This window comes from Python bivittatus, unplaced genomic scaffold (genome assembly GCF_059951505.1).
Source record: "Python bivittatus isolate LINGU-HERP-01145 unplaced genomic scaffold, Pbiv_v1 ctg000020_np1212, whole genome shotgun sequence".
In the NCBI taxonomy this organism is placed as follows: Eukaryota; Metazoa; Chordata; class Lepidosauria; order Squamata; family Pythonidae; genus Python; species Python bivittatus.
This window is the reverse complement of record NW_028277030.1, coordinates 38,716,270-38,743,470: the sequence shown is the minus strand read 5'-3', so window position 1 is coordinate 38,743,470 and position 27,201 is coordinate 38,716,270. Positions and strand designations below refer to the sequence as shown.

Below are 27,201 nucleotides of genomic sequence, written 5' to 3'. Positions count from 1 at the left end.
CCAGTCCCCATTTGCTTTAGCTATAAGCAGAGGATCAAAGGAGAAATTGCACCCCTTGTGGTTTAAAACTTCTCAATTGCTGCTTTGTTTGTAGAGGGCCATGAAATTAGGAAAAAAGTGGGAGGCATGTGGATGGAAGGGTCTGAGTCCCAGTCCTAGGGCAACCTCAGAGAACTAAGAGAATACTCTAAAGAAGTGAAATGGTTAATTTTTAATCTTAAGGGAACCTATTTACAAGTTAGTTTAAATTATGTAATAAAAGTTAATTTGATTCTCTTTAGTCTTTACATTCTACTCAGTCTCATTACCACACACACACACGTCATGAAGAAGAAAAATAAAAGCATTTCCAAATGGGGAAAGTGTTTGGCAGTGACAGCAAAAGCAATAGGTCCTTCAGAGAGATCCTTGGGTTAATGGGATTGAACTTGATGAAGAATAATAAGAAAAGGCCACCCACAACAGTAAGAGCACATAATAGTTAGGAGATGATTTCATTAAAATCCCTCAAAATGCTAACAGCTTGAGGGTCTCTTTGACAAGGGAGACTTGGAAAACAAGTTCTCAATATTACCCTTTTCTGGTTTTTTTTCACTGTCCATCCACCTATATTGGCTGACCTCAGAAAAGCTGAGGAAGATTGGGCTGAGTCAATACTTGGAAGGGAGATTGCCAAACCCTCTCACTTGGCAATGGGACATTGCCCCATGTGTTGCCTCACAATAATTAGAGCACTAATAAAAAGCATCCAATTGTTCCTGACCAGTGTTGCAATTTTTGTTTTTCCAGAACATGCATTTTTGAAACGGATGATGTAATCAGAATATATTATTGCTGATGCTAATTTTCCTCCCTGCTAGGTGGCCACAACCAGCTGACCTTGTTGATCTTGAAAAACTTTGGTTAGTACTTGGCTGGGAGACTACTAGGCGAGTACATGGCTCATCCTACATGGCTGGCTTGCTGGTTGGCTTCCTTTCTCCCTTCGTGCTGCTTATAAGCAGCTTTGGGAAGATTATTATATTCAAAGGTAGAAAACAACTGTAATAAATACATTTAATGTTGCCTTCCATACTACTTTCAAGGAAAGATGTCCATGAAGCCATCAAGAACCAAGTTTGACTCATAAAAGACCTATCAGCCTTTTCTTCTTCATGACTTCTAGATGTGTTGGGGGTGCAATTCACAAAATTCCTCTTAAATTAAAATTAAATCCAATTTTTATTTCATGCCACAATGTGGCTATGTTTTTTAAAAAAACATTAAAAATTAATTTATTATTTTTAATTTAAAAATCAGTCAGTGTAAATTAATTTTGGTTATAATCCAGCATGAAATCACATAAAATCAGTAAGGGTAACTATTTAGGGTAGATTTCACCTCCCGAGATGGATGGTTTTCTACAATCCAAAGATTTTACATTTGGATGATTTCAAACTGTACAGCCACTAGGTAATGCTTTACAGATTAGCTTAATTCTTTTGTTACCAGGCAAAATATCCATATTATATGAATTCATATTTTATTCATAAATATATTTATATATTAAGTTTTTTCTAATATTGAGCCTGCCATGTTTTTATTTTTGTTTTCTGCTAGGCCACATCCTGTGTGCTCCAGTTTTAACAGAAGACAGATGTGTGACTCTGCTAGATTTGTGTCTTAAGAACTGAGAAGTCAGCTCTATTTCTGAATTGCAGATTACTAGGTGTAATCTGATACTTGCAACACCTGTCAGCAATTATTAATGCATTCAGTCTGTGATCTCTGTTTTGAGAATGAATCTAAACAGCAAGTCTCCTGACTGTGATACCACCCCAAATCTTTGGACTGCTCTATGACTCCCTGGTGGTCTTACCTGTTGAAGAATTCTGGGGGACCTCAAAAGGTTAGGTCCACTTCTGAGCCATTTTGTTGGATTCTGTTAAAAGTATTGGGTCTAGGAAAGGTTTTGGATTCTCTTTTTTCCCCTTTCTGATTTTTCTGTGAGTCATTTCGGCTTCCTGTCTCTGTATCATCTGTAAACCATATGTCCTTTGGGAAACCTGGCATTAATCTGTGCAGATGGTGCCATCTGCTGTGAGAAAATGTGCACAACAGACTTTATATTTTATATGGCTGTGCACAGCTTGCAGATGTTTGGGAAAATCTACTTTGGATCTTGCACAAGCCCAGCACCTCTCTCTGAGTGAGATGTTCTTGCTTCAGGCTTCTACCTGAGCTTGAAAAGATGATGCCTCTCCCCTAAGAAAGTCACTCATTAAAGTTAACGCAACTCTTAAAGCAGCAGCATCTTTAGTTGATTATGTGCCATCCAGTTGTTACTGACTTCTGGCAACCACATAGATAGATCTTCTCTATGGATCTAACTCCTTTAAAGCTAATGCAACTCTTAAAGCAGCAGCAAATTTAGCTGGGCTGCTTTAAAGAACAGTGGAAAGGTGATAGATTTGCATGAGGGCCGAAGTAACTTTTCCAAATAATATACCAAGCATGAAGTGCTTGGCTATTTTGCATAGGAGAGTCCTTTTGTTGTTCATTTCAGCTGCACACATTTGGTAAATAATGGATAATATTAATATTTATATAACACTTGGGTAGTTGATGTTTTTCTCTTTCGTAGATGCATGTCTGCAATGCATCTGTGACTTTCTTTCACTGTGCTCTTTTCTGAGCTCATTTACTATTTTTGTAAAATACTATGGGTGCTGCATGTTGAATATTGAGTATATCTGATCCAGTGGCATATCCAATAAATACATGAAATATTGAAAACTTCTGTGATCCATTATTAAGAACAGGCAGACAAATGAAGTGCATGTGGGTTAACATCAATTAACATGCAATTCCATAATAGATATACCTACTTGCTCTGTGTATTATGTATTATTACGTATTTCTTGATAAAAACAAATAGCTCTCAAACAGTTTTTAACTGATACAGAAACTTCACTCTAATCTTAGAGCTAGGCACAAAAAAGTAGCATTTATGTTCCCAGTTTAGCATTTCTTACATTAGAGTAGAAAGCAGTACCTGGAAGAAAATGTATTACATGTAAGTTGGCTGCTGGCTTTTATAATCATTAGCAGAAGTATGGCAGAGAAGATTTTCTTCCCCAGAGGATAAAAGGGAACCTGCCATATAGGCAGAACATGCCAAGTTTTCTCTATTTGTCAAAGATGCCAATTTTCAATATAGGGAAGGAACAAGTATGGTTATCAATTTGTTAGGATGATGGTGGTGTGCAAAAAGAGCTCTTTGAGACATCTCTGCTGAAGGACTTGCCGGTTGGGCACATGGAAAGACATTTTTCCATAGAAGCGAATATATGTAGCTCAGGGTTGAACTGTGGAGTCCTTGGGGTTCTCTGAGCTCAGAGAACCCCAAGGCCTCCACATTTTTCCATGTTGGTACCAATTGTGTTTTACTACCCTCTTTCAAAACAAAGGGTAATCCATAGCCTCTCACCATTCTGGAAAAGAATTAAGACCCATCTCTTTAATTTAGCACTTACATTGTTAGGAGTTGTGTTTAAATGACGTTTTAATAATTGTTTCAATCCATCTTATTGCTTTTACTATACTGTTTTAATTTCTAGTAGGCTTCTTCATTGTAATTTGGGGAAAGGTTACATATTAATTTAAAATTCCATCCAGAATCCTCTCCAATAGCTTCCCTTTCAGGAAACATATATTCTTTTCAGGAAACAAAATATGATGAAACCTAGCCCTTTGTGATATTGCTTTTTAATTCTAAATGGACGGGCCACTAAAGATTTCAAATCTTAGTTAATCTCTAGATTAGCCATGTTTAGTTAATTCAGAGATTTCCTCTTCTAAGAACAGAGAGAGGCCTTCCCTTCTGAGCACGGGCATTCTCAGCAAGCCAAAATGACATCAAAACAATGACATCTGACATCATGACACAAATTTCACTCTTAGATAATTGCATTATGATGCCTGACACAAATATGTAAGTCTTGAGTTTTGTGTTACATTGTTATGAGGCATGTTTTGTCACTTGCTCCTCCTTGCTTCCCCCTGTAGATGCCTGTGTCGGGACAGTTGCAGCAGGACAAATCAAAATGATGAAAAGTGCATTGTGGCATCATGGTGCCAATAAATAATGCTGTCCGTATTTATGTTGTACAAGGCAGGCTATGGACAGGAAGTAATGGATTCCCCTGGCTTTGTTTTCCTCTCTCTTACCAAATGTCACCAGTCAGTTGGAAAACATCCATCAATCATTTTTAATGGAGCAGGGAAAAAGGTGTGTTTCAGGTTGGGTAGACTGGCTGATTTTGGACAAGGTTTCTTCATGTTTCAAGTATGTTGAAAGGGATTGGTGGATTCACCCTGTTCAACATGGGTTTAGCACTATTCCAGGGCTCAAAAGAAGCCCAAGCATAAGCTGACAGGCGCAAGGAGAGTTATGCTGTGAAGAAGCAGAGAAAGATCTGCCCCTGCCCTCCGATCGTCAGCTGCTCTTCAGGCTGATTTATGTCTCTTAACCAGTGTTTAACTAGGAGATGTGGCAGGCACAGGGAAAGAACTGCAAGCAAAATAACTCTGGAGAACAGTGTCCTGAGCCCAGAATGGAGAGGTTGTACCCAGTGAACAAACCTAATCCTCCTGCCTCCTATTTCCCCTCGACAACAACCCTGTGAGGTGAGTTGGGCTGAGAGAGAGTAACTGGCCCAAAGTCACCCAGCCAGCTTTCATGCCTGAGGGAGGCCTGGAACTCACAGTCTCCTGGTTTCTAGTCCAGCCGCTTCACCACTAGACCAAACTAGCTCTCTAAAGTGGCCAGTAGATGCAGGATTGACCCACTCCTTAGTAGTCACCTTACTGCTCCACTGACAGAATGGTGAGGTGTATCAAGTTGTATCCATGGTAAATCTGTGTCAGGATAAGAGGAAAAACATGAGTACAACTGTGGACAACTATTGTAAGACTCCCACAGGTACAGGTGTGGAGGACTCAGATGAAGGCACTGGCCTGAGGACACAGCAGAAAAAAGAGGTTGCCACAGCATGTCTCTACTGCAGTTTGTGCAAATGAGGAAAGAATAGATCCTCTGAAAACAATCATGACTAGTTTGCATCCCACTGATTTTAGTGCATATTCTTTAGTGCATAGTCTCTATTTATCACAGCCCCCAAAATAGCAAAGTGAAGTAAATTGTACTCACAAACATAGTGTCATCCTAATCTCATTAGGATGAAAATTAAGAGATGATTTTCTGTTGTACAGTACTGTGAATACTTCAACCATGCTGCAGTTACACGTTCACCATTACTCATCCTCCTCATCCAGAAAGTTGTTTCTTTCTATCTCCCCTTGCAAAACCTGTGCCATTGTTTGATTTCCAGGCATTGCAAGATTTGTAAAAGATGACCAAGATACTGTGAGTTCTCATGTTATATAAAGCATGCATTCTTAAATTTCACAGGTTACAAACTGTGTATGACCTCAGAACACATTGGCAGTTCCAGTGGCGATCAAGTAAAGTGGAACAAGTCTTCAGCTCCCCAAATTACTTTTAGACTGTTCAGATTTCACGTTTATTCTGCTGAGTTAGTTAACAAAATGCACGTGTCCCCAGTGCTCACTTAGCAACCTGCTTTCAGTGATTCTACCTCAATCCACAATGCAGGCAGGGAAAAGCCCCTACAGTGCAAATGTGTTTGTTCAACAAGATTCTGAAAGCTTTGCGCAAACTGCTGAGCAAAACAAGACCACCAAAATCAAGCACCATTAACAACGGATTGAAGCTGCCCTCTGTCTGCTGCCGTGCTTTTCTTTCTTTCTTTCTTTCTTTCTTTCTTTCTTTCTTTCTTTCTTTCTTTCTTTCTTTCTTTCTTTCTTTCTTTCTTTCTTTTTTTTGCATTACCGGGTCCAACAGCATTTTATTATAATGTTTCAAATAATATGTTGTGTTTCAGAACAAAGCAAAACAACCATGGTGTCATTTAGAAGAGAGTGAAACAAATGTTTTGTCTTTTCTGTAATTGTTTTCTAATAGTTACCTACCATTTATCAGATGACTGTTTCCAAACAATTCCGGAAATTTACACTCCTGTTTTTTATTCATTTATTTAAAGGCTTGGTCCTCCCCCACCTGAATTCATTATTAAGCAGAGTCTTCAAAAAGAGAGAATCTCTTAGAAATTCTGTGCTAACTCATCTTTATCATAGACCCACCTATAAATTCTGAGTGCACTTTTCCAAGGGAAACCACAGAGGGCTGCAACCAAAATGTGATGTAGATGATGGAGAAAGACACCCCCAACTATCAGGTAAGGAAAAAAATGGTCAAGAGAAATAATTTTATTTTTATTATCTCTTCTCTTGAGCAATATTATTTTACAAAGATGGGGTATGTTTATTTTACTAAATAATTCAATATAGGTTGATTGATTGATTGATTGATTGATTGATTGATTGATTGCCGTTCCTCCTATAATAAGGTTTTAGTATGCATTGCTGGAGAAGAGTTTAATCAGCCACAAACCCCACTGCTTCATGTCTGGAATCTGAATCTGGTAAATAGACAGAATCAAAGTATTTGATATGGTGAATACTCAGCAAGCAGCAGCAGCAGCAGCCCCTTTTCCTTTGAACCTGAAAGTCTGTTGAAGTCCCCTGTGCCAGCTGATGGTTTGTACTAAGTTGGAAAAGTTAACTGCTCCAAGATGAGGCAATGCTAAGGTTGATAGAAAAGGTATTTAAATAGTTGCCACTGCTTCAGATCCAGGCCACAAGCTTTCTATACCTAGCACAGTATTGGTTTTAAAAAAATACTGTAATGAGAGAAAGAGAAAGAGAACGAGAGAGAGAGAGAGAGAGAATTGAAGCACACAGGGCACATCCAGACAGTTGCTTTAACATGCTTTCCTCCATTCCAGGAAGCAACATAAAAATATGCCAACCAATTTGTTGTGCCCCAACAGACAACTTCTGTTTTGCTTCAGCAAGCAGTGTGGCTATGACAGCTTTAATGTGAGACAAGGAAAGTGTTTGCTGGATTTCCTGCTGGCAGGGAAATATTAACCAACTGATCTTTCTCAGATGGGCTGGGGTTGGAAGATAAGGTGAATTTTGATAGATGGCTAGACCCACGGGTCTAGTGGTATGTCAAAACTTAATCCCTGGGATGGAGATGGGGTCTTTCTGCCTCTTCTGCTTTACTGCACCATGTCCCCTGCTCGCCCTGTGGATGATCTGTGGATTACCTCTTTCTCTAGCTCTTTCTCTTCTTTGTCTCTCTTGAATTTTCTCTTTTGGCTGTTCTCTCACTTTTTCACTCTGCTTTGCTTGCTTGCTTTCACTTTCTGGCACCTTCTCACTTTGTCTGGCACTCTCCCTCTATCTCTTGCTCTCTCCCGCTCTCTTTGGGCTTTGCTTGCTTGGTCTGTTTTTCTCATGCTTTCTCTTGCTCTATTACTAGTGTACACTTTCTTATTAATACTACTCATTCGTGTTTCTCTCAATCTCTCACCCACTTGGTCTCCTTTCCTTGGTATCACCCTCTTGCTCTGCCTAAGACCAACTAAAGAGGTGCTGGTAGGTGGACCCCCTGCTTCTCAGGCCAACCTCCCTTCTCTAGCAATTCAGGTCATCTTCTCTGCCATTCCTGTTGTCAGAAGGCCATCAAAAACTGTTGCACCAGACATTATGCAAAAGGAGCAATCATGGGGGGGGGGGCGGGTGTTGTGTTGCGCCAAGTTCCAGTGTGGCTTATAAATCATGAACTTTTTAATCATGTAATAAATGAGAAAAGCAGATGTTATTTTGCACAGAGAACATCCATTTCTCTCCAAAAATACCCCCTCCCCAACTGGCAGTTGCCAAGTCTGGTGTGGGTATGCACATTGTGGCCAAAAGTGGCCAATAGGAACAAACAAATGAATTTACTTGTTCCTTTATTTTAATTTCACTGCGTTTAGACTGCTTTGTGATATGGCAGTGTTTTAATTGTCTTTACTGATTTCGTCTTAATATGCTTTATTGTCAAAGTACATTTTTCTAAATTATCCTGGGAGTTTGATGAAGGGCAGGATATAGATCCATAAAATATGAGAGTTCATGTACTTGTATGTTGAGTCAAGCAATGTTAAATCCATGACAGGACTCTGCTTTTTCCAATCAGGAAGTTTGGGCAATCAGGGAGACTGCAAAATGATGGGAAAACATGAAACAGAAAATAGCGATCTCAGTAAGTGATACCTTTCAGTGTCTCCAGCAATAAAATAAGCTGATATCGGGACAACATTCTAAAGACTATCAAGTAGCTTGAGAAAAAGAGGAAAAGCAGAAGCCTCCTTTGCAAATGGCAAAATTAGAAGATAGATCTGAACCCAGTCCTGGAAGGACTCTTGCTCACAGTAAGCTATAGCCAGAGCCCTGGATAGCAACTGGGAACATTGAGAATGGAGAAGGCAGTTTTGGGCCCTGTTTCCTCTAGCGGTAGCTTTCCAACAGGCAGATAAATCTTGAAAATTCTCTCTGGAGAGAAAGGGGACAATTCTCCCAATGTGAAAGTGGGAAGAGTGCAAAGAGGATGTCTTTTTTGTTTTTCTAAAAACACCATTCAGCTTCTTGGCTGTTCTCTTTCTCATTTCTCAATTCTCATTTTTCTTTCTAATTTCAATACTGTGGTCCCTCCGATCTTCTGCAGTACTGCTGCCCATCTCCTGCCCAGGCCTTCTCCTCTTCACTCTGCTGCAGATGTAGAACAGCTTTGAATCTCAGCACACTTTAAAACTTCGACCAAAACACATTATGATCCATCGCCAGATGCAGATTGTTAATGTCTAGGTTTTAAATCTAACTAACAACATTTTCAAATTGCTGCCACTCGTTCTCTTTAGGTCTGCATTCTGCAGCATTATCTTTAATTTTGTTTCTTAAATACTCCCTTATGCCCCATGATTTGCAGAGGATGCCTTTAGACAGAAATTAAAACTATCTGCTTTATAATTATTTTTCTAAAGAACTCACAGAGGATTCCCACATTATCAAACTGTATACATACAAAGGATGTAATATTGATGAGTATTTTCCACTTCTGCTTTGTTTTCCTTATTTGAAAGGTAGTGTATGTTCTGGGAATGTTTTGTTTTGTTCCAGGATGAACTTAAGGGAATCTTTGGGCAATGTCATTGGGGTACCCATTGCAAGATGCACTTTCATATAAAAACTCAAGAACCCTAAGATGCTACATTTCAGATGAAAATCTTGGCAAAGTGGCAGAATCAAAGGAGTTCGTGCGTGATGAGAAACTTTGAAACAATCATTCTTGATCACAATGAAGAATGTATATACATTAAGGAATATGCACATGAGCCTTTTTTATTTATGGCAAACGTGCAAGTACTAGAGTAGGCAGATGCCTTGGCATTTCAGTGTTATAACTGGTGAGCACAATCTGTTTCTCTCCATGCTCTTTATGGGGCTGTTAAAAAAAAAAGCAGATACAAGTTTACACTTCATCAGCAGAATTATATTCCCCCAGTCATGGAAGAAGTCACAAGAAGAAGTCCTGAATTTAGTTCTTTAAGAATTCAGATAAACTGGAACAGGTTCAGAGAAGGGGAATGAGGATGATCAGAAGACTTGGAATTAAGTCCTATGAAAAGAGATTGAAGGAACTAAGAAAGTTTAACCTTGAGAAGATAGGCGTGGTGGTGGTATGATAGCATTTTTCAAATATCTGAAAGAAGGTCACATAAAAGAAGATCATGACCTGCTCTCTAAAGTTCCAGAATCTGGGACACAGAATAAATGAACAATTTGTAAGAGGGAGATTCTGACTGCATATTAAAAAAAATATATATATTCTCATCTTGTTTAATTCAGCTTGTCACATGGCAGTCCCACCAATTCATACAGTTTTTAATGGACTGTTCACACTGGGATTTTGTTTACCCCGAAACTGGTATACAAAGTTTCAAAATGTGAACAGTCCATTAGAGAATGTATGAATTGGTGGAAATACCATGCAATGTACCAAATTCAACCCAACAGTTATACTATAAAATCAAACATTCAAGTGAAACATTCTGGTGATTTCAAGGATATGTCCTTCCAGTTTTCTTGGCTACAATAGAGAACAGAAACCCCTTATGGATTTTTTGCTGAACAAAGATAAAAATTAACTTATGCTTTATGGGTTCGAAGATTAGAAAGAGTCGCTTATGGAAAGAAGGAAATTATGATGTAACCTTAGAGAGAGAGGATAAAATATAAATACATTTATAACCGCTGTCAAAAAGATTGGAAGCCACTTCTTTATAATCTTTTATTTCTATTTTTATTTCAATTTCTACAGTATTTCTATTTCTACAGTATTTCTATTATTTCTGTTTCTATTTTCTTTCTTACTTATTCACTATTTTTCCTTATTTTCTAATTTATTTTTCTTTTCTAATATTTGTATTGTTTTTATCTTGTTAAAAATTTCTTCAGTAAAAATTATATTAAATAAAAGAAGAGGTTTGTCATTCCCTGCTCATTTTAGTGTATAGGATTGGAATGCCCTGGTAGTTCTTTATCCAAGTCTAACCCCGCTTAGCTTTGTGAGATCTGCTAAGGTTGTCTACTGCTACCAGTGCTAAAAACAAGGCAATAATGTATCTTCTATTGCTAGGGTATAATTTTACAATGTAAGAAAGATAGTTGGGGCTTAATCTGTGTCAGGGGTCTCTTGAGTTCAATTGTAGCATCTTTTTTCAAGCCCAGGCTTAATCTTGACATTTATGATGGAAGAGAAGTGAAAATTGCCTTGAGCAATTGTATGTTCTCAGCCTTTTAAAACGTTTTACAATTCCATATGTTGGCAGGGAAGGGAGAGACAATTAAACCTTTACTAATCAATACATTGCTTTCTTTTTATTAGACTCTGTGTATTTAATCCCAACAGCTAGATGGTAGCACCGGTTTGTACATGCATTTATGAGCAGCAGATACTTGGACTAAGGATGCTGAACTGATATTTACATATAAGACAAAAGAAGCATTTTTCTTTCTCTACAGAAAAATCACTGTAAAATCATAGGAAGTTTGCTTTTCCACAAGGAGTTTTTGTGCATATAAAGTGAAGGGCTAGCTTGCCTATAATCTGCCAATTAAAGGTAATCAGGAACAATATAAGAAAAAAAAGAGGACGGGGGAGTATTAAAGGGAAAGCCTTTGAGTAGATGGGGGTTTATATTTTTAAGTCATTGTGACTTAAATGTGACCATTTAGAATGTGTGTTGAATACGCATATTATGCACTGGACCTCATTTCATGGATGAACTGTTATAGTCTAAATGCATTTAATTGAAGCTTTTTTTAAAAAAAAGTTTCTGATTGTTACAGACTTCTGCTGGAATTGAAAATGAGGAAATTGACGGCAACTGTATGTGTGGATTAAGTAGCAGACAAAGAAGCAAGGTCAGTGGGACACAGCTCTCTGCAGCAGAACGTGAAACAATGGATACTTCTCCTCCTACAAATTCTTTTAATCAAGGAATGCTGGAGCTGTGTGTAGATAAACCTCCTCAGAACCTACCAGGATTGCAGGAAGCAGGTGAGACCCCCTCCAAAGATTTCCGTGTAAAGGAAGGCCTATCACACAGCCAAGAAGAGCCATGGAAAGGTCAATCAGAAGATTGCAGGGGAATAGAATCCTTTGACAAAAATGATCAATCATTGGAAACAGATGTAGAGAGCAAAGATGAGCAACTGGGGTGGCTAGACACAATGAGAAGAAAGGAGACTTCTGAAATAGAATCAAATGAAGATAAGACTTGCACAGTGCAGGATGGGAGTAAGTTCCACCCAACAGAGGAAAAGCACTGGGACCAACATATAGCAACCCAGGGAAAACAAGACAGCAAAGACTTGTCTGTTTTGGAGCCTGGCATTTCCAACAAAACTTTGCAAGAGTTTAAGAATGCATTGAAAGAAAGTCCACTGCTAAGCACCTGGACCTGGGACAGTAGCGAACTCAGGGCTGCCTCTTGCCACGCACTGCTGAAGTCTAGGGAAAAACAAAGTCAATGTATGGAAACTCTTCCTCCTCATCTAAGAGGCATTGACCAGAAAGTCCCCATTCTGCACAAGCATGGATCTGGGCAAGGAGGGAAGCCCCAACTGGTTCACAACTCTGCTGGGTTGGAGAAACAGCAATCAAAAAGTGATGATATGGAACATTCTGTTGGGAGGCAACAGACCCCTTTCCCAAATGTTGTCAGTACTCTGCCTACTAAGTTTGAGCACCCATCTGGTAAGCACACTAAGTCCCATATGCAATAGAGGGATTGTGCTGTTATCAGCTAAGCATGCAATAAAATATGATTGCTGTAATTGGTAGTATGGAGTTATATACTGCCTTCATTCAAGGCCAGTGTAATACATATAAGGAGAAATAAAAGAAAATGATAAACCACAACAATAAACAAATTATAAGGAAAATTAGTCAAAGCCAATATTAAACATATTAAAATAGCAACAAATTGTAGCATCAGAGTAGGATGAGATGGGGTGGACTGTTAGGTGCCATTGCAAAGATCTCATTCTCATCTGGCCACTATACAGAACCTATGCTGGAGAATTATGGGTTCCATTTGGGTGATGACATTTGCACATGGCAGAAGAATCCCAATTATCCTGTTTAACATTATGTCTTTCTTGGGGAAGAATGGTGTCTCTGCATGTGTGTCCTCTGTGCCATTAACAGTTAGAGAGTAGCTGGCTTTGAGTCCTACAAATGAGAAGAAATCTGGGTCAGCTTTTCTTTTCTTCTTTACTATGGTGGGGTTGGGTTGCTGTCAGAAGCTCTCAGACCCAAGGAGCCATGATTTATTAAAAAAATTTAGCTGCTGAGAAAACCTGACCTGAACTATTTCCTCTTCTCAGAGGAGCTTAGGGGCTGGTGCTGATGTGAAATTAAATGATGAACCCTGGTAGTTTGTGTCTTTGGGTTTCAAGCTGTCTCAAAAGGTCTTAGCAAATGCAATGAGTTCTTAACACATTACAATTGTTAATTGATAAGTTACTTGTAATGTGTCTTACATGTAACCTATATCTGTATAATCATCCTGTCTTCCCCTTCCTTCCCCCCTGCCTCATCCCAGTTTAAATCCTATATCAGTTTAGCTACCCTATGCATTTGATGAATTGAACTGAAGCTCACAAACATTTTTGCTTTTTAATAAAATGTGTTAGTCAGAAGAGGTGCTACCAGATTCCTTCTGATTTTTCAGTAAGGGTGGGTATATATTCAATATCATATTGTGGATACACTGCTTTAGCTTAATTTGGAACTTTCACATAAGTAGCGTGTGATTTTCTCCACAATCAGCTCCTGGCCATACCTTTGCTATTACAACTAAGCTCTTCCATCTCCTTATAACAAAAATCTAGTTAGTTTGATTTCTCTGTGCTCTTTCTAGTGATGTTCATGGGTTTAGGCATTATTTTGTGACCTATACATTGAAACGAAAGACAATATTGGCCAAAAAATTATCCAATTTATATAGCTGCCCATCTCACATTCATGACTCTGTTTACAATTAAAACATAAACAATATCCCCCCAAAAAAGCAGCCATACAAACAATACAAATGTTAAAAATAATTAAAACAATAAAAAACCATACAGAACCGTCACTGAAAGAGCACAGTCATTCAAGAACAGTATAGCTATTTATGGGCTTCACATCACTCTCTGATCCCCAGGCCAGATGGCAAAGGCAGGTCTTCAGGACCTTTCAGAAGGCCATCAAGGTTGGTTTCCTCAGGGAAAATTATGTTCCATGGGGAGGGTGCAGCAGTGGAAAAGGCCCTCCTCCTGGATCCATCAGATGATGCTCTCTAGGGGACAGAACCCACAACAAGCCTTTTCTGCTGGACCTGATGGGATGGGTAGATGTCACTGGGGAGAGGTGATTCCTCAAATAAGTCACTAGGGAGAAGTGATCCCTCAACCCAGACCCGTGCCATGTGGGACTTTAATAGGTTATAACCAGTTCCTTGAATTGGACCTGGAAGCAAATTGGTTACAAAAAGAGTTGTATGACTCTCAAGTCAAATCAAGGCTAATCTTACTGAGATTCTCTTAAAAGTCTATTAAATTCCAGTTTTGCTGAAGCAAGAGACTTCAGATTCATCCTAAATTGCATAGGAGGCAAAAGGTGGTAGCTTTGATTGGCTCCAGTGTGGAAAGGATCGTATGGACCTTTCACATAAAGGTCCAATGAATTATAGTATCAGTGGGTGAGCGGGCATCTAAAAAAGAGTATTTTCCTTTTATTGGCAGCAGATCACTAATTAGAACCCTTCAAACAACTGGCTGTGTATTGACTATCTTAGAAAAATCAATACTGGGATTAAAAATTGATTATTTTGATTGATTTTGTGCCATCAAGTTGGTGCTGACTCTTAGTGACCACATAGATAGATTTTCTCCCTGATCTATCCCTAACCTGGTTTTTCAGGTCTCCAAACGGTGCACTCATTGCCACTGTAATTGAATCCATTCACCTTGCTGCTGGTAGTCCTCTTCTTCTTTTTCCTTCCACCTTTCCCAGCATTAGAGCCTTTTCCAGAGAGCTGGGTCTTTGCATAATGTGTCCAAAGTAGGATAATTTGAGCCTGGTCATTTGTACCTCATGTAAGAAATCTGTCTTGCATAATTAAACTGTGATAGGCCTATCTTCCATATTCCCTCTCGCTTCCTCTTTATCCACCTTCCATCCACCACCATCCACCTATCCACCTTAGTGGATTAGTGGGCTTCCACAATGTATAGTGTAATATATTATTCAATATATTCCAGCTTGGTTTTCCAGTAAGTATGCTTAGGACTGCAGCCATATTATTTGTTCTGGTCTCACTATTTGAAAATCATATATACATGCAGAGATTTCTTATTAGGGCTGCACAAAACATTTAAAAGGGTCTGTTCTCAAAGCCCACTAGTATTAAAGTGGCTGGCTTCTCCTGAAGACTTGGCATGTCTGCTTTGAAGGCTTTCCCTCATGCCTGCATGACTGTGTCACAAGCGTGAGATGGGTGGCTATATAAATTTATAAACAAACAAATACGTGTGTGCATGAAGAGTCAGCCTTTCTGTTAAGACTAGCAGCACAGGTGTGTAGATAGCCAGGGAAAAACAAGCCAAGCCCTTCAGAGGAGATGGCTACTTTAACACCTCAAGAAGTGCTTTACGTGGGCCTGTGAGTTTGAGAAGGGTCTCTTTGGAATCCTTTGCACAGTCCTAGTATTTACATCTTTTGCTAAGTTCCTTCTAGTGCAAATGTTTATCATTCAATCTTAAGACATGTTCCCTTCATTCCAACCCAGAACTTGATGCAGTTTCAATTCTTGAGATCAGTGTTCTTAAGGCCAACCTCCTCCCCTTCCAAGTGGTGTGTCGAAAAGGTGTGCTAATGGCAAATATTTAAATCCTGCCTTATGATGATTGGATTTTAAATTTTCATTTAAAAAAAGAATACCGCAGAGATTCCAGTGAGAAGAAACCGGGCAGTGGCAATTTTCTTCACTTCGCCTCTGAGATTGAGCACATTGAGGAACAGATGGCAAGGGACAATGTCCGTTTTGTCAGGTTTGAAACCACAGATATCCATGGCGTGGCAAGATCCAAGACCATCCCTTCTCGCTTTTTCCGGGTATGTCTGCATTCTTTTCTTATGCTTCCCGGGTGTATGGGCACCCTTTGCTACTCCACAAACCTTTGTTACTGCAGTATGCCACAGGGTCACCAAAACCCTTGTAGATACATTTTGTTCATTTCTCTCACTCTATTATAATGAACATCTCATTCAAGCGGCTTGGAAAAGTGGGCTCTTTTTACACATCCAAGCCTTTTCCTCCTCTGATGTATCTTTTTGCATTGACTACATTAACAAAAGGTTTGGTTTTATCTGATCCTAGCAAATTGCAAGAGTCCAAGGCAAACAACCAGCGATACAAAGGCGACAGCTTGTGAATTATTCCAGTGACAAAGAAACAACTCTTTGAGTGATTCAATCCGATCAGAAAATGCTGCAGAAATGCATGACGGTTTAAACAGTAGTAGTAGTCATGTTGGTTAAGCAACAATTAAAAATCACATTAGATATCTTCTGGTAATAGGACTATAGAAAATAGTGATTACTAATAGCTGTTCTGCATACTGCTTCTGCAATACCCAGCACGGACAGCTTATGTGCAGCACTTCTGCTTAATTCTTATCATGAATATTTCAGGTTTCATTGGGTGATCATAAAAGTATGCTAGTACAATTAGAAATGCAGTGGCATTTGCATTCATGCTACATTTCCTTTGAACCATAGAAAAAGCATTTTTTTATTTTGTTCTTGGCTCTTGCTTCGTTAGGTTTTGTTCCTCCAGCTTTAAGGTTAGATCAATTTTATTCCACTGATGTCATTTAGGCATTAACGGATATTAACTGTTTTCCATGGAATTTAGTACGCTGAATGATAAGCGAATAGCTTTTGCAGTCATCCTGTGTGTGGGTGCCCAGCTCAGCTTTCTCAGAGTCACCTGCACTTGTTTGAATGAATGCCATCTTAAGCAAATTAAACTTGACATGGAAGTATAAATCACTATTTCAAAATACTGTTATTGCTGCTACTGTCAAACCAAGAGTCATAAAGTGCTGTAGGGCTACTTTTTATTCTTATTTATCCAGAGACTCAGGTCACGCAGAAACAGGATTACAGCTTTTTAATTCACTTTCAGAATTAAAAGCTCTACTAAGTCATGCTCACATAACTGTGCCTACCCAATTCACAATCTAGCTAGCAAGGCTGGATTTCAGAAGAACTCAGTAGGACACCTCAGTACCTCATTCCGTATGATAGCTCCTAAGTACTATAATTTCTTTCTAACATTATAGTTTCCAGCAAAGCTGGCCAGCCCCAGTGTGGCCATCTTTTCTTACTTCTTGGTACTTTTCCATCTGAATGCCATTGCCTCATTCAGTTCACATGGGAACCAGCCTTTGTTCTGCGACATTTTTCTTGTTTTCAGAACCACGTCTTGTGTTTTTGTAGTAAACTCCATTCTGGTACTTTTCCACATATGTTGCAGTCGACATCTACTAGAATAATCTTTCCGTATTGATGGCCTGCTTTATGTGGATCTCGTGTATTCCATCTTCTGTGTGTGTCCATTCATATATTCACAACACACATAGCACTAAACCATATAGCACTGACAATATGGCAGCTACAACATGACATTAGTATAATGACAACAATACTGGCATTGCATGCTGCTGTTACCGTATATTGATGTATGGTTAATTAAACCATGACACTATGATTATTGTTATTACTATTATTTTTAGGATGTGAGATGAAATCCTATAGCCCGGGCTTTACTGCGTGCACAACTAAAACACTGTTACTGAAATAGTTGGGTAGACTCACTTTTCTTCTCAAGTACTGAGTTTATCACACTATTCTTTGTTGGACTGGCAAGATTTTGTCATGTTCAGTAGGAGGCATGGGAAATGGTAAAAGGCCACTCCCTCCAATGGAGAGATGAAGGATGAGAGAAATACCCTAGAAAGCACTCCTAGCACAAGAGGAAAACATTTTCTTGCATTGGCAGAAAATAGCCGATGGAGCATCTTTGATAACACAGAGATGTGGGGTGGTGAGGTTTCCAGGTCAGGAGCAAGGTTTTCCCCCAAAAGTGGAATGCTTTATTGCCTGCGAACCATCATCTGTCCTTCTGTTGTGCTGAGGGACTGGAGGTCACCTTCAAAGGGTAGTTGTCTTTTATACCCTGGGAGATACAGTCCTTTACAAAACTGTTAGGAACACAAATACAGTGAAGCCTTTGTTTTTCAAAGGTCATGGATGTGTACCTTTTCACAATTTATCCCTTCCCTCCTGGCCTGTTTTGGGATTCAGCGAATGCTTTTTGAAATCAACATGCTGTTGCTATTAAATACAGGATTACTGTAGAACAAGCATTACTTGCTCAGTTTGGAAAACAATACAACAGGTAGCGGGGTTGGGGGCTTTTGCATTTTTTGGGTGCATTTTGACTAGCATTGAAAAGTGATGCTGTAGAGAGTTGCCTCATTCCAAAGCCACTTATGTCTACCTTTAAGTATGACTGGAGTGCCAATATTTTTAAATGGTACCTTTTACCTGGCTTAACTAGTTTTGCAATTTGAGTAATAAAGCTCTGAATGTCAGGCACTCTCTGGTACACGGGCTGTGTTAAAAGCTTTAAAGATCTTGCAATAAAACACATCTGCAATGGTTTAGCCTATTTTAAGTTCAGTCAGGTATTCACTGATTCCCAAATAGTATTCAAAGGCCAGGAACAGTGAAGGGTGAAATCTTTGTTTTTAGATTCAGACTTAGCAGTAAGATATTCTGTCTCTGTAATCTTATGAGAAAAGAAACATTTATTTCATATAGAGTAGCCTTTGGAACCCCATAGTACTGTGGGGCATTTGGATGTCTTACCAATTCACTGTATGTTGCCAGTTTTCTTGTGGTGTGTTGGGTAAAATTTTGTCAGCCTTGCGGGTAGTGCAGGCAGGAAGCCCACCCAGATGAACTAACTCTATTTTATTGTAAGGTTACATTAACAGAATCTTGCAAGTCTGAAAGTCCATTTCTCCCCCTTCACCTTTACAGCCCAAGAAATCCCTTCTGAGACATGTGTCATGGCCAAGTTCCTGCTGTGGGCTAAGCTGCCTCTTATCCAGCTGTTGGCCTGGCTGCGGCTCTTCCCCTTGTCTCCCAAGGTCATTCCTACCTACCATTACAAATTTGGTGTAAATCGTCCTATATAATTTGGATAGCACACACACCACATTCTCTGCCATGAGTTCCATCATAATCAGCCTAGATGACTTCTTAAGGATTTCCTCCATAGAATTTAAGTTTCCATCACCGTCTTTCAAGGAGGACATTACAAAAGAGTTTAAAGGGAAAATGGTGCAGGAAGGTAATTTTATACTCTTGATTCAATGATCTTAGGAGGGATCTCATTAAAAACTACAAATATATTGTTTCAGTTGTGATATACACAGCTAATATCCCCTCTTTCTTCACTGCCATTCCATCCTTTAAAAATGTTTCTACCTTCCCAATATCAGCAAAATACAACAAAATAAGCCTTAAGAAATGAAATACTCTAGGCATGTGAAAACTCAGATTTTAAAGTCACTTATAACATTGCAACACTGTTAACATCATTATCATCATCATCAATATTACTATTATTTCCATTTTTAGTCTCCCTTTGTGCTCAGAAAGCACTCAAGGCAACAAGAAAATTGAATTTGCTTCAGCTACTTTGAAGCTGAACACGTTTTTTTAAAGTAAAAACATAAATTAAAATGAATATCTGCATTCACAGAGAAGCCTGGTCCAATTGCTGATTCTTGGTATTCTTTGGAAAAAATGTAGTGAGCAGCATTAGTCCCATAATGCCACACTGTAACCATGTTAGCCCTCTTGCTGTCACCAGACCTTTTTGCCACTGTCCTATCATTTGCTGCTTTCTGGAAGGTCATTTGGGAACTGTCTTGACTGTGGAGCTCTTGGACCCAAAGCCCTGAGATGCACTATGGTATGTTTGTTGAGCCTTTTGTCTCCCCACCACACAGACGCATACAAACACACCACGTCAACTCCTTAGTATTTAGGCATCTACTTGTGTGAGTCTTCCTAATGGTCACACTTGGTTGAAAGGACATTCTGATAAAAAATATACAGTGTATGGCTTTTCTCTGGGACAAATGGTTATGGTTCCTACTTTTGATGTTTTCTTCAGAAATGTAATCTATCAATGTGATCATCCTAATTAAGGATTTATAACTGCAATATTAATCCATCTAAAACACAGCCATATGTTCTTCTTCTCTCTATTTAGACCAAAGCAATCCATGGTGTTGCCATGCCAAAAGGCTATCTCGAGCTGACACTGGATTCAAGGGATCGTGAAACAAGTCACATTTTGACAAGCAGTTTTAATTGCGACATCATTCTGAGACCTGATCTATCAACATTCCGGATCTTACCTTGGACTGAACAAACAGCAAGGGTGATATGTGATCCATTTATAGTGATGGGCAACCCTCTCTTGACATCACCCCGGCACATTGCCAAGCAGCAGTTGAGTCAGCTCCGGGACAATGGCTTTGCATTGTATTCCGCCTTCACTTACGAATTCTGTATTTATGGTATTGCTGAAATTGTAAATTCAAAGACAATATCTTTTCCTGCTGCCACCCTACTCAGCAATCATGACCAGTCCTTCATCCAGGAACTCATGGATGGCATGTATTCTGCTGGGGCAAACATTGAAAGCTTCTCTTCTTCTGCTGGGCCTGGACAAATGGAGATCTCTTTTCACCCAGAGTTTGGCCTGGGTGCAGCTGACAGTGCCTTCACTTTCCGGACAGGCATTAAAGAAGTAGCCAAAAAGTACAATTATATTGCCAGCTTTTTCACTGAGGATGGATTCTATAATTCAGGCATTCTGACCCATAGCCTTTGGGATAGCAACAGGCAGAATAATTTGTTTGCTTTGGGTTCTGGAGCCCCAGACCTCACTGATATTGGGAAGAATTGGCTTGCAGGGCTACTGGTACATTCTGCAGCTCTTAGCTGCCTGATGGCCCCAACCGTCTCCTGTCGCAAATGCTACAGTGGGTGTAGCAAAGGCTCTAAAGAGGCTGTGGTTGCCAAGGGAGCATGGAATGATAACACCTGTGCCTTTAACATCCAAAATCATGGTGACAAGGGGACTTGGATAGAAAACCAGCTTGGCTCGGCAACTGCAAACCCTTACTTGGTGCTATCTGCTACGATTGCAGCAGGTCTGGATGGTGTAAAGAGAAAGCTCACTTTCCAGGAGGCATCAGGGAAGATCCAGAGCTCCACTCTGATGAAAGGAGGCATGATCCCTCTGAAGCTGGAAGATGCTCTTGTGGCTCTCCAAGAAGATGAGTGCATCCGGGAAGCACTGGGGGACTATTTTGTCCAGTATTTTGTCAACATAAAGCAATATGAGGTGGAAACTGAGGAAATGGATGCAGAAAGGAATAAATTTTTAGAATATTTTATCTAGTGTGAAGATGAAAAGGCGCTAATAACAGCTAAGAAATGCAGCTGTGAATCAGGAAGTCCCTAGCTCACATCTCTTTTATACCATGCATTCCTTAAGTGACCTTAAGGAAGTACATCTTGTTCTCTCTTTTTCATTCTTAGCAGCAGCGCTCCTGCCTGCAATATAGGTAATAATTCACTGATTTATTGTAAATGGTTATTACAAAGATTTTGAGAAAATAATGCATATGAATTTTTTAGTAGAACATTAGCTCCTTATAGCACTTCAGTTAATACAGGGTTTTTTGGGTGAGACTGTTTTCTTTGGTGATTCCAGACCAAACCAAATGTCCTCTTGTTGAGTAGCTTTCAGCTGCATTCAGCTTCATGCCTTGTTTTCCTCTGATTAATTACAAATTTGGAGTCGGGGGGATATTACTTCACAGCATGCCATGAAAAGAGACTAACCTGTTCTGAAATAATCGAAGCAAACCTTTCTCCCCAAGGCATGGCTAGGAAAAAAGTCTCCATACACTTTTTAAAATTATTCCTCCCCCTCCCCTCCCCTCCCCTCCCCTCCGTCTCCCTCTCCCTCTTCCTCTTCTTTCTCCTTCTCCTTCTCCTTCTCCTTCTTCCTGCCTTTGAAGATGTACACTCAGATGCTGAGGACAAAGTATATAAGCCTCTTCTCTTCTGGCACTGCATTCCACAAGATCCATTTCCTCATTTGTAATTAGTTAGAGGAAAACAAGCTAAATAGCTGCATGTTTTCAAAGGAATACCCAGTTTGGCTCTCATTCATCATCCTGTTTTAAAACCTGCCCAGCACCTGCCCATGGATCATGCTGATTTCTCTGCCAGCCCTGGGCAGCAAGGATGTGGATTATGGACTGTGGATGGCCCATTTGGTATATTATCATCCATTCAAAGGCAAATTAAAACTCCCTTTCAACATACAATTCTACCTCCCCGCCCCCCCCCCCCCCGCAATATACAAACACTGTAAAAGCATTTTAAAATAAACATCTAAATCAACATAAATTACAGAAAACTGTATTAGTAAATGGATAGCTTAGTTGAAAGTTGGGCCCTGCCATTTTTTAAAATATAATAATCTAACCTATGTGGAATAAAAGCAATAAGTAGTAATAACAATGTTAGCCTACTCTGTTCAACAAAAAGCAGACTGAAGTCAAAACTATTTAGGGCTAATGATGAGAGAGAAAATTTAGATTTCAGTTTGAATAGTAACTTTCTTCAACAGCACTCAGTTTTTCTTTGAAGTTTGTATTCCTTGAACGGCAGTGCTGTATTCCCATTAAAACTGTACAAAAGAGAATGCTGTAGAGGAAAAAGTACTGAAAAATATATGTTGGTGAAAATAAGGCACAGAAATCTGTAACGTTAGTTAAAACAGCTTGCAGAAAATGGGAATATAAGGCAAAGTGTGTCCAGAAGTGCACCCTTTAGGAAAATTCCAAAATGCACGCATATTTTCCTGCTTTTCTTTCTTATTGTCAAATGGACAGTAGAATGAAACAAACTGAATCAAAGGTGGAAATCCTGAGATCCCTCCATGCCTATTGTGGAGCTACCTAAGGGCAGATCCTCATCTTCCCTAATGGCAGCATGAGTAATGCCCCGATAGCTATTTTTATATGACATGTCCTCATGACACTTCCTTTGTGCCTTGTTACTGAAGCAGCTTATAGCTTGTCCATCAAGGCAGCATATTCTATAACCAGCATCCTTTTCTGACCCCTCAAGGACCGGTAGATTGTATTATATCCCGCCCATCTGGCTGTGTCCTAACTGAAAGAGCTGAATTTAACTCTCAGTTCCATGATTATATACGGGGAAAAGTCTTCAGCCAAAAAGCGGTCAGAGTTGTTGAATGAAATCCTATGCACACTATTAAACAACTTGATTGCTTCAGTATTAGTTCTGTACCAAAGTGGAAAACTGAAGGTGTTGGAGTTTTTTGCATAAAGATGCCTTTAACCTGTAACCACTAAATAAATGCTTGGTAATCATTTTCATATAAAATGGCAAGGAGTTGCTTATACAGAGGTAATGAGCCAAGTGGAACCCTGATCATTTGGAGGGGGCTATTTTTTTTCCCCTCAATACATTCGTTTTGAAACATGCAAACTATGTTTGAATCTTGGAGAGCCCTTCTAGGAATGAAAGGGCCCCCCTTTCCATGTATGGAAGGCTTGCTGTGTAAAGGATCCCTAGATAGAAAGGGGGAACTAAACTTTTTTCCTGTTCAGCCTGGATCTTCAATTCTCTAGAGCAAGTTTTAGTGAGGAATGTAAAAGGGCTGCAGGAAGAATGGGGGGAAGTTGCAACATTCACCCCTCTATTTCCAGAACAGGAACATCCTGAAACGTGGTCTTGGCTCCTAGGATTTTGCCATCAGCAAAACTGAGACCCAAACCTAACTATCCAGGCTTATGTAGTACACTAGATGATCCTTGTCCTCTTCCTCTGTGGCAATCTTACTACTGCTGCGTGATGCTAATAATTTCTTTACTGGAAATTATAAACATTTGATTGTACTGGATTATTCAAAGTTAAAGCATGAAGTGGGTTTTGTCAGAAGCCCCTGCAGTTAGTAAAAGGGATAAATGATGTTGCACTTATTTTTATTTTGTAAGGTGCAAAATGTTATCTGTCATACCTCAAAGAACTTGTCAGCCCTTCAAGGTAGGCCAGGTCATAAAACTGACACTAGAAAGACTACTGGAATTCTGCATTATTGTTGTAGAGTGTAATAACAGAATCTTGAAAGCCAAATCCCCTCTTATACCAAAGAGAATCAAGATGGGGTATCTTGAGTTTCTTTCTCACCCTGCTTCTTTCCTAGGGCTGAGTGGATGCTTACTTAACTGTTCTTGCATTCCTTCTTCAAGATTGTCTCCATACTCCTCTACAAGACTGGAACTACTTCAGAATCTTTTTAGCATTTGGCCAGAGTGACTTGATTTTTAAATGTATAATGAACTGAGTTTTGCATTTTACCTCTTAGCCAAACTCATTTGATACAAGAAAGTCCTTTTTGTAAGTACCCTTCATGTTTCACCTGCTACAGATATTACCCTTGAATGTGATATAAAATGACTTCCTTTACTGACAGTATTCTAAGAAAGAAATCTGTGGAGCAATGCATATAGAACGGCAGACTGCTTTATTAGGAAAAATTAGTCCCCCATTTATAGTGTTTTAGCTGCGTTTTCATAAATGTTTCTTTTGTTTTCTTAAATGTTTCCTATAGCAGCTCAATTGAATTAAATTGGGGCAATTCAAATACATTACCCTTTATTCATCCGTGTTGTTTTATTTGTGAAATATGTTATATCCCTACTTAAGTAACTGATATAAAATCTAATATATGTCTTCTTAGAATTCAAGTCCCTTTGAATTAAAAAAAATCTGATTTTCAGACATGTAGGCACAAGTTTACAGTCAGAAATAATTTTAGTTTACATGTAAGTAGTAAACCATAATAGGCATAGGTAATAAACTGATAACTCCTGGGAGATAATTGTAAAAAAAATGGAGTACATCCATCTGAATCTATCTCCAACCACTCCCAGGATTCCTGCTGGGATGGATGGGGAATTCTGGGAGTTGAAGTCCACACATCTTAAAGTTGCTGAGATTGAGAAACACTATATTAGATGAATTCATTTACCTCCACCTGTGTACCTTACCGCCATATGCTCTTATGGGCAATTTCTGGGGGTCCATCTGGAATGAGGAGGAACAGAAAGGAGAAAGCTTCTTGCTCAACCAGAAACTCATTTACTCAGTCTTGATTATCAGTGGTTCCACTGAAACACATTATGACTATGATCTTAATTTATACATAAGTTTGTAGGTCGCACTGACAGTGCTTTTGATTGGGCATATGGGTGCTTCCATTTTGAGCCTTTCTGCAGTTGTGTGTTTATCTGTGTGTGTACGTGAAAACAGGCAGTTGGAAGAAGGAAAACAGGTTACTAATAAAAGAACAATGTAATGCAGACACAGTAAAGTCTTTAAATAACCCCAGTCTTAGATGGGAATAATTTGTTCTATTGATTGTTTTGGAATGTACAGATTTTACCTGCAGATAAAGCTTAGTTCTCCAGAATATACTTGCTGTGTTACTTGAAATAAAAGCAAAGCAACAAAAGGATTTTAATATTTTGCCCATATTTGCAAAATGTATAAAGTGTGCTATTTGATTATACATTCTGCCAATTGCAGAAACATAAAATCACCATTTCCCCAATGGAATAATGTTGTGGGTGTTTTAAAATGTGGAACTCTTTAGTGCAATTTCAGTTGCTTTGGAAATACAACAGCAGTGTATTATGATTTCATTTGCTTTAAGGAAACAATGCAGTTTGGTTGGTTGGTTAGTTGGTTTAGTTGGCTTATTAGGGTCATCCACCTGTCCCTGTAATGTCTGTCTAAGGATGCCTAACTAACTGTTAAGGACACGTCTTCTTGCTGAAGCCTTCTTCTCATTCCCAACCTATAGCTGGGGATCCCTAACTTTTTATTTAGCTGATCCAGTGTTAAAATGGTATTTCCAAACTTCTGCTGACCCAAGCCTTGCTGAATGCATCATTTCTGACACTAGGATGGCCACTGTGGTGACAATACCCTCAGGGGTTGGGATCTTGCAAGCTCTTTTGTGCCACTTGGGACTGCAGCAACAGCCCCCGCTCCCCCTTCCTCAGTTGCTGAGATTGCTTTCCATGGCCATTTTGGGGTGTGCTGCTTGGGTGACCTGAAGCTTGGTTTCTGCAGGCAGGTGCCTTTGTGATGCCTGGTTAGTGTTTTCCAAAATGCAAGTGAGGGCTTATGCAGGCTTTTTATTAGCATATATTCACCACTCTTGTGCATATATGAACAGTGCTACCGTGCTCTTTAAAGAAAAAAAGAGAGAGAGAGATTTCAAAAAACAGATGGAGTACCAGCAGGAATAAGATTGCTAGAGACAGAGGTAGACATCAATTAACAAAGGAGATCTCTTTTGAAGAAGGAGGAGGAGGAGGAGGAGGAGGAGGAGGAGGAAGATAATAATAATAATAATAATAATAATAATAATAATAATAATAATAATAATAATAATGGAGGAACAGCCACAATATTGCTAGAGAGACTGCTAGACCCCTCTTTAGAAAGCAGGAGTGGAGGAGTGGCAGAACCAAGATTGTTAGAGCATTCTTCAACAAACCAGAATAGAGGAGCAGCCACAAAATTGCTAGAAAGATCAACAGTAGGGTAACTTGAAAGGTGGTACTGATACAGATATCAGTTCTTAGTTAGGTAGGGAGGCAAGAAGGAAGCACACTACTCATCAGAAACTGGTTTCTTTTCCATTTTGGAACAAAAATGGAGAAGATGTTCAATCAGTGGCAGCTGTTTCGGTGTTGATGGCCAGTTTTCTTGGGGGAGTAACTATGTGGTGAAAAGATGGTCCAAGCAACCATCCAGACTGTAAACTGAAGCACCAGGAGAAGCAGAGAAAGCTGCAGCACAGGTATATCTTACAGCCCAAGTGTAGATCCTAATAAATGCAAGGATATACCAGTGGTCTGCAGGGCACTTTCTATCACATACACCAAGATGAGGGCTGTATTAATGGGATGGCACGTTTCTTTGATTTTTGGCCAACTTGGATGGCTTTAAAAATGGATTGGACACCTATATGAAGAAAAAATGCTGCAGGTCCTAGTGAACTCTATAACAGCCCCCCCCTCCAAATCTTCAGCTCATCAACCTCTTCATGAAGTTTCAGATTGATCATCAATCCCCAAACATTTATTATATGAAAATAATGTAATAAATACTAATACTACTTTAACTAATAGTACTAAGAATATAATAGATGATGATGATAAAAATGCCAAACCTAGTCTAAACATCTGGCTGACTGCAACCAACAGCAACAATAATATCAACCCCTTGGATAGTCCCATCAACCCTTGGGGATCAATACTGACCACTTTAGAGAACTCTGCTCTAGAATTAAATTAAGGAGGCTTCTCAGTGCTGGCTGCTGGAGAACATATCTTGACATAGGCACCTAACTGGCCACTTCAGTA

The 27,201-nt window shown here is 39.3% G+C and overlaps 1 protein-coding gene across 1 annotated transcript; it reads left to right on the top strand.

Annotated features, from left to right (window-relative positions):
* The first annotated feature begins 11,476 nt into the window (after positions 1 to 11,476).
* On the top strand, positions 11,477 to 21,173 carry LGSN (lengsin, lens protein with glutamine synthetase domain). The gene is made up of 3 exons (XM_007424024.2): positions 11,477 to 12,274; positions 15,501 to 15,679; positions 19,920 to 21,173. The coding sequence occupies exons 1-3, from the start codon at positions 11,479 to 11,481 to the stop codon at positions 21,117 to 21,119; spliced, it is 2,175 nt and encodes a 724-aa protein (XP_007424086.2). The 5' UTR covers positions 11,477 to 11,478; the 3' UTR covers positions 21,120 to 21,173.
* Positions 21,174 to 27,201: the final 6,028 nt, after the last annotated feature.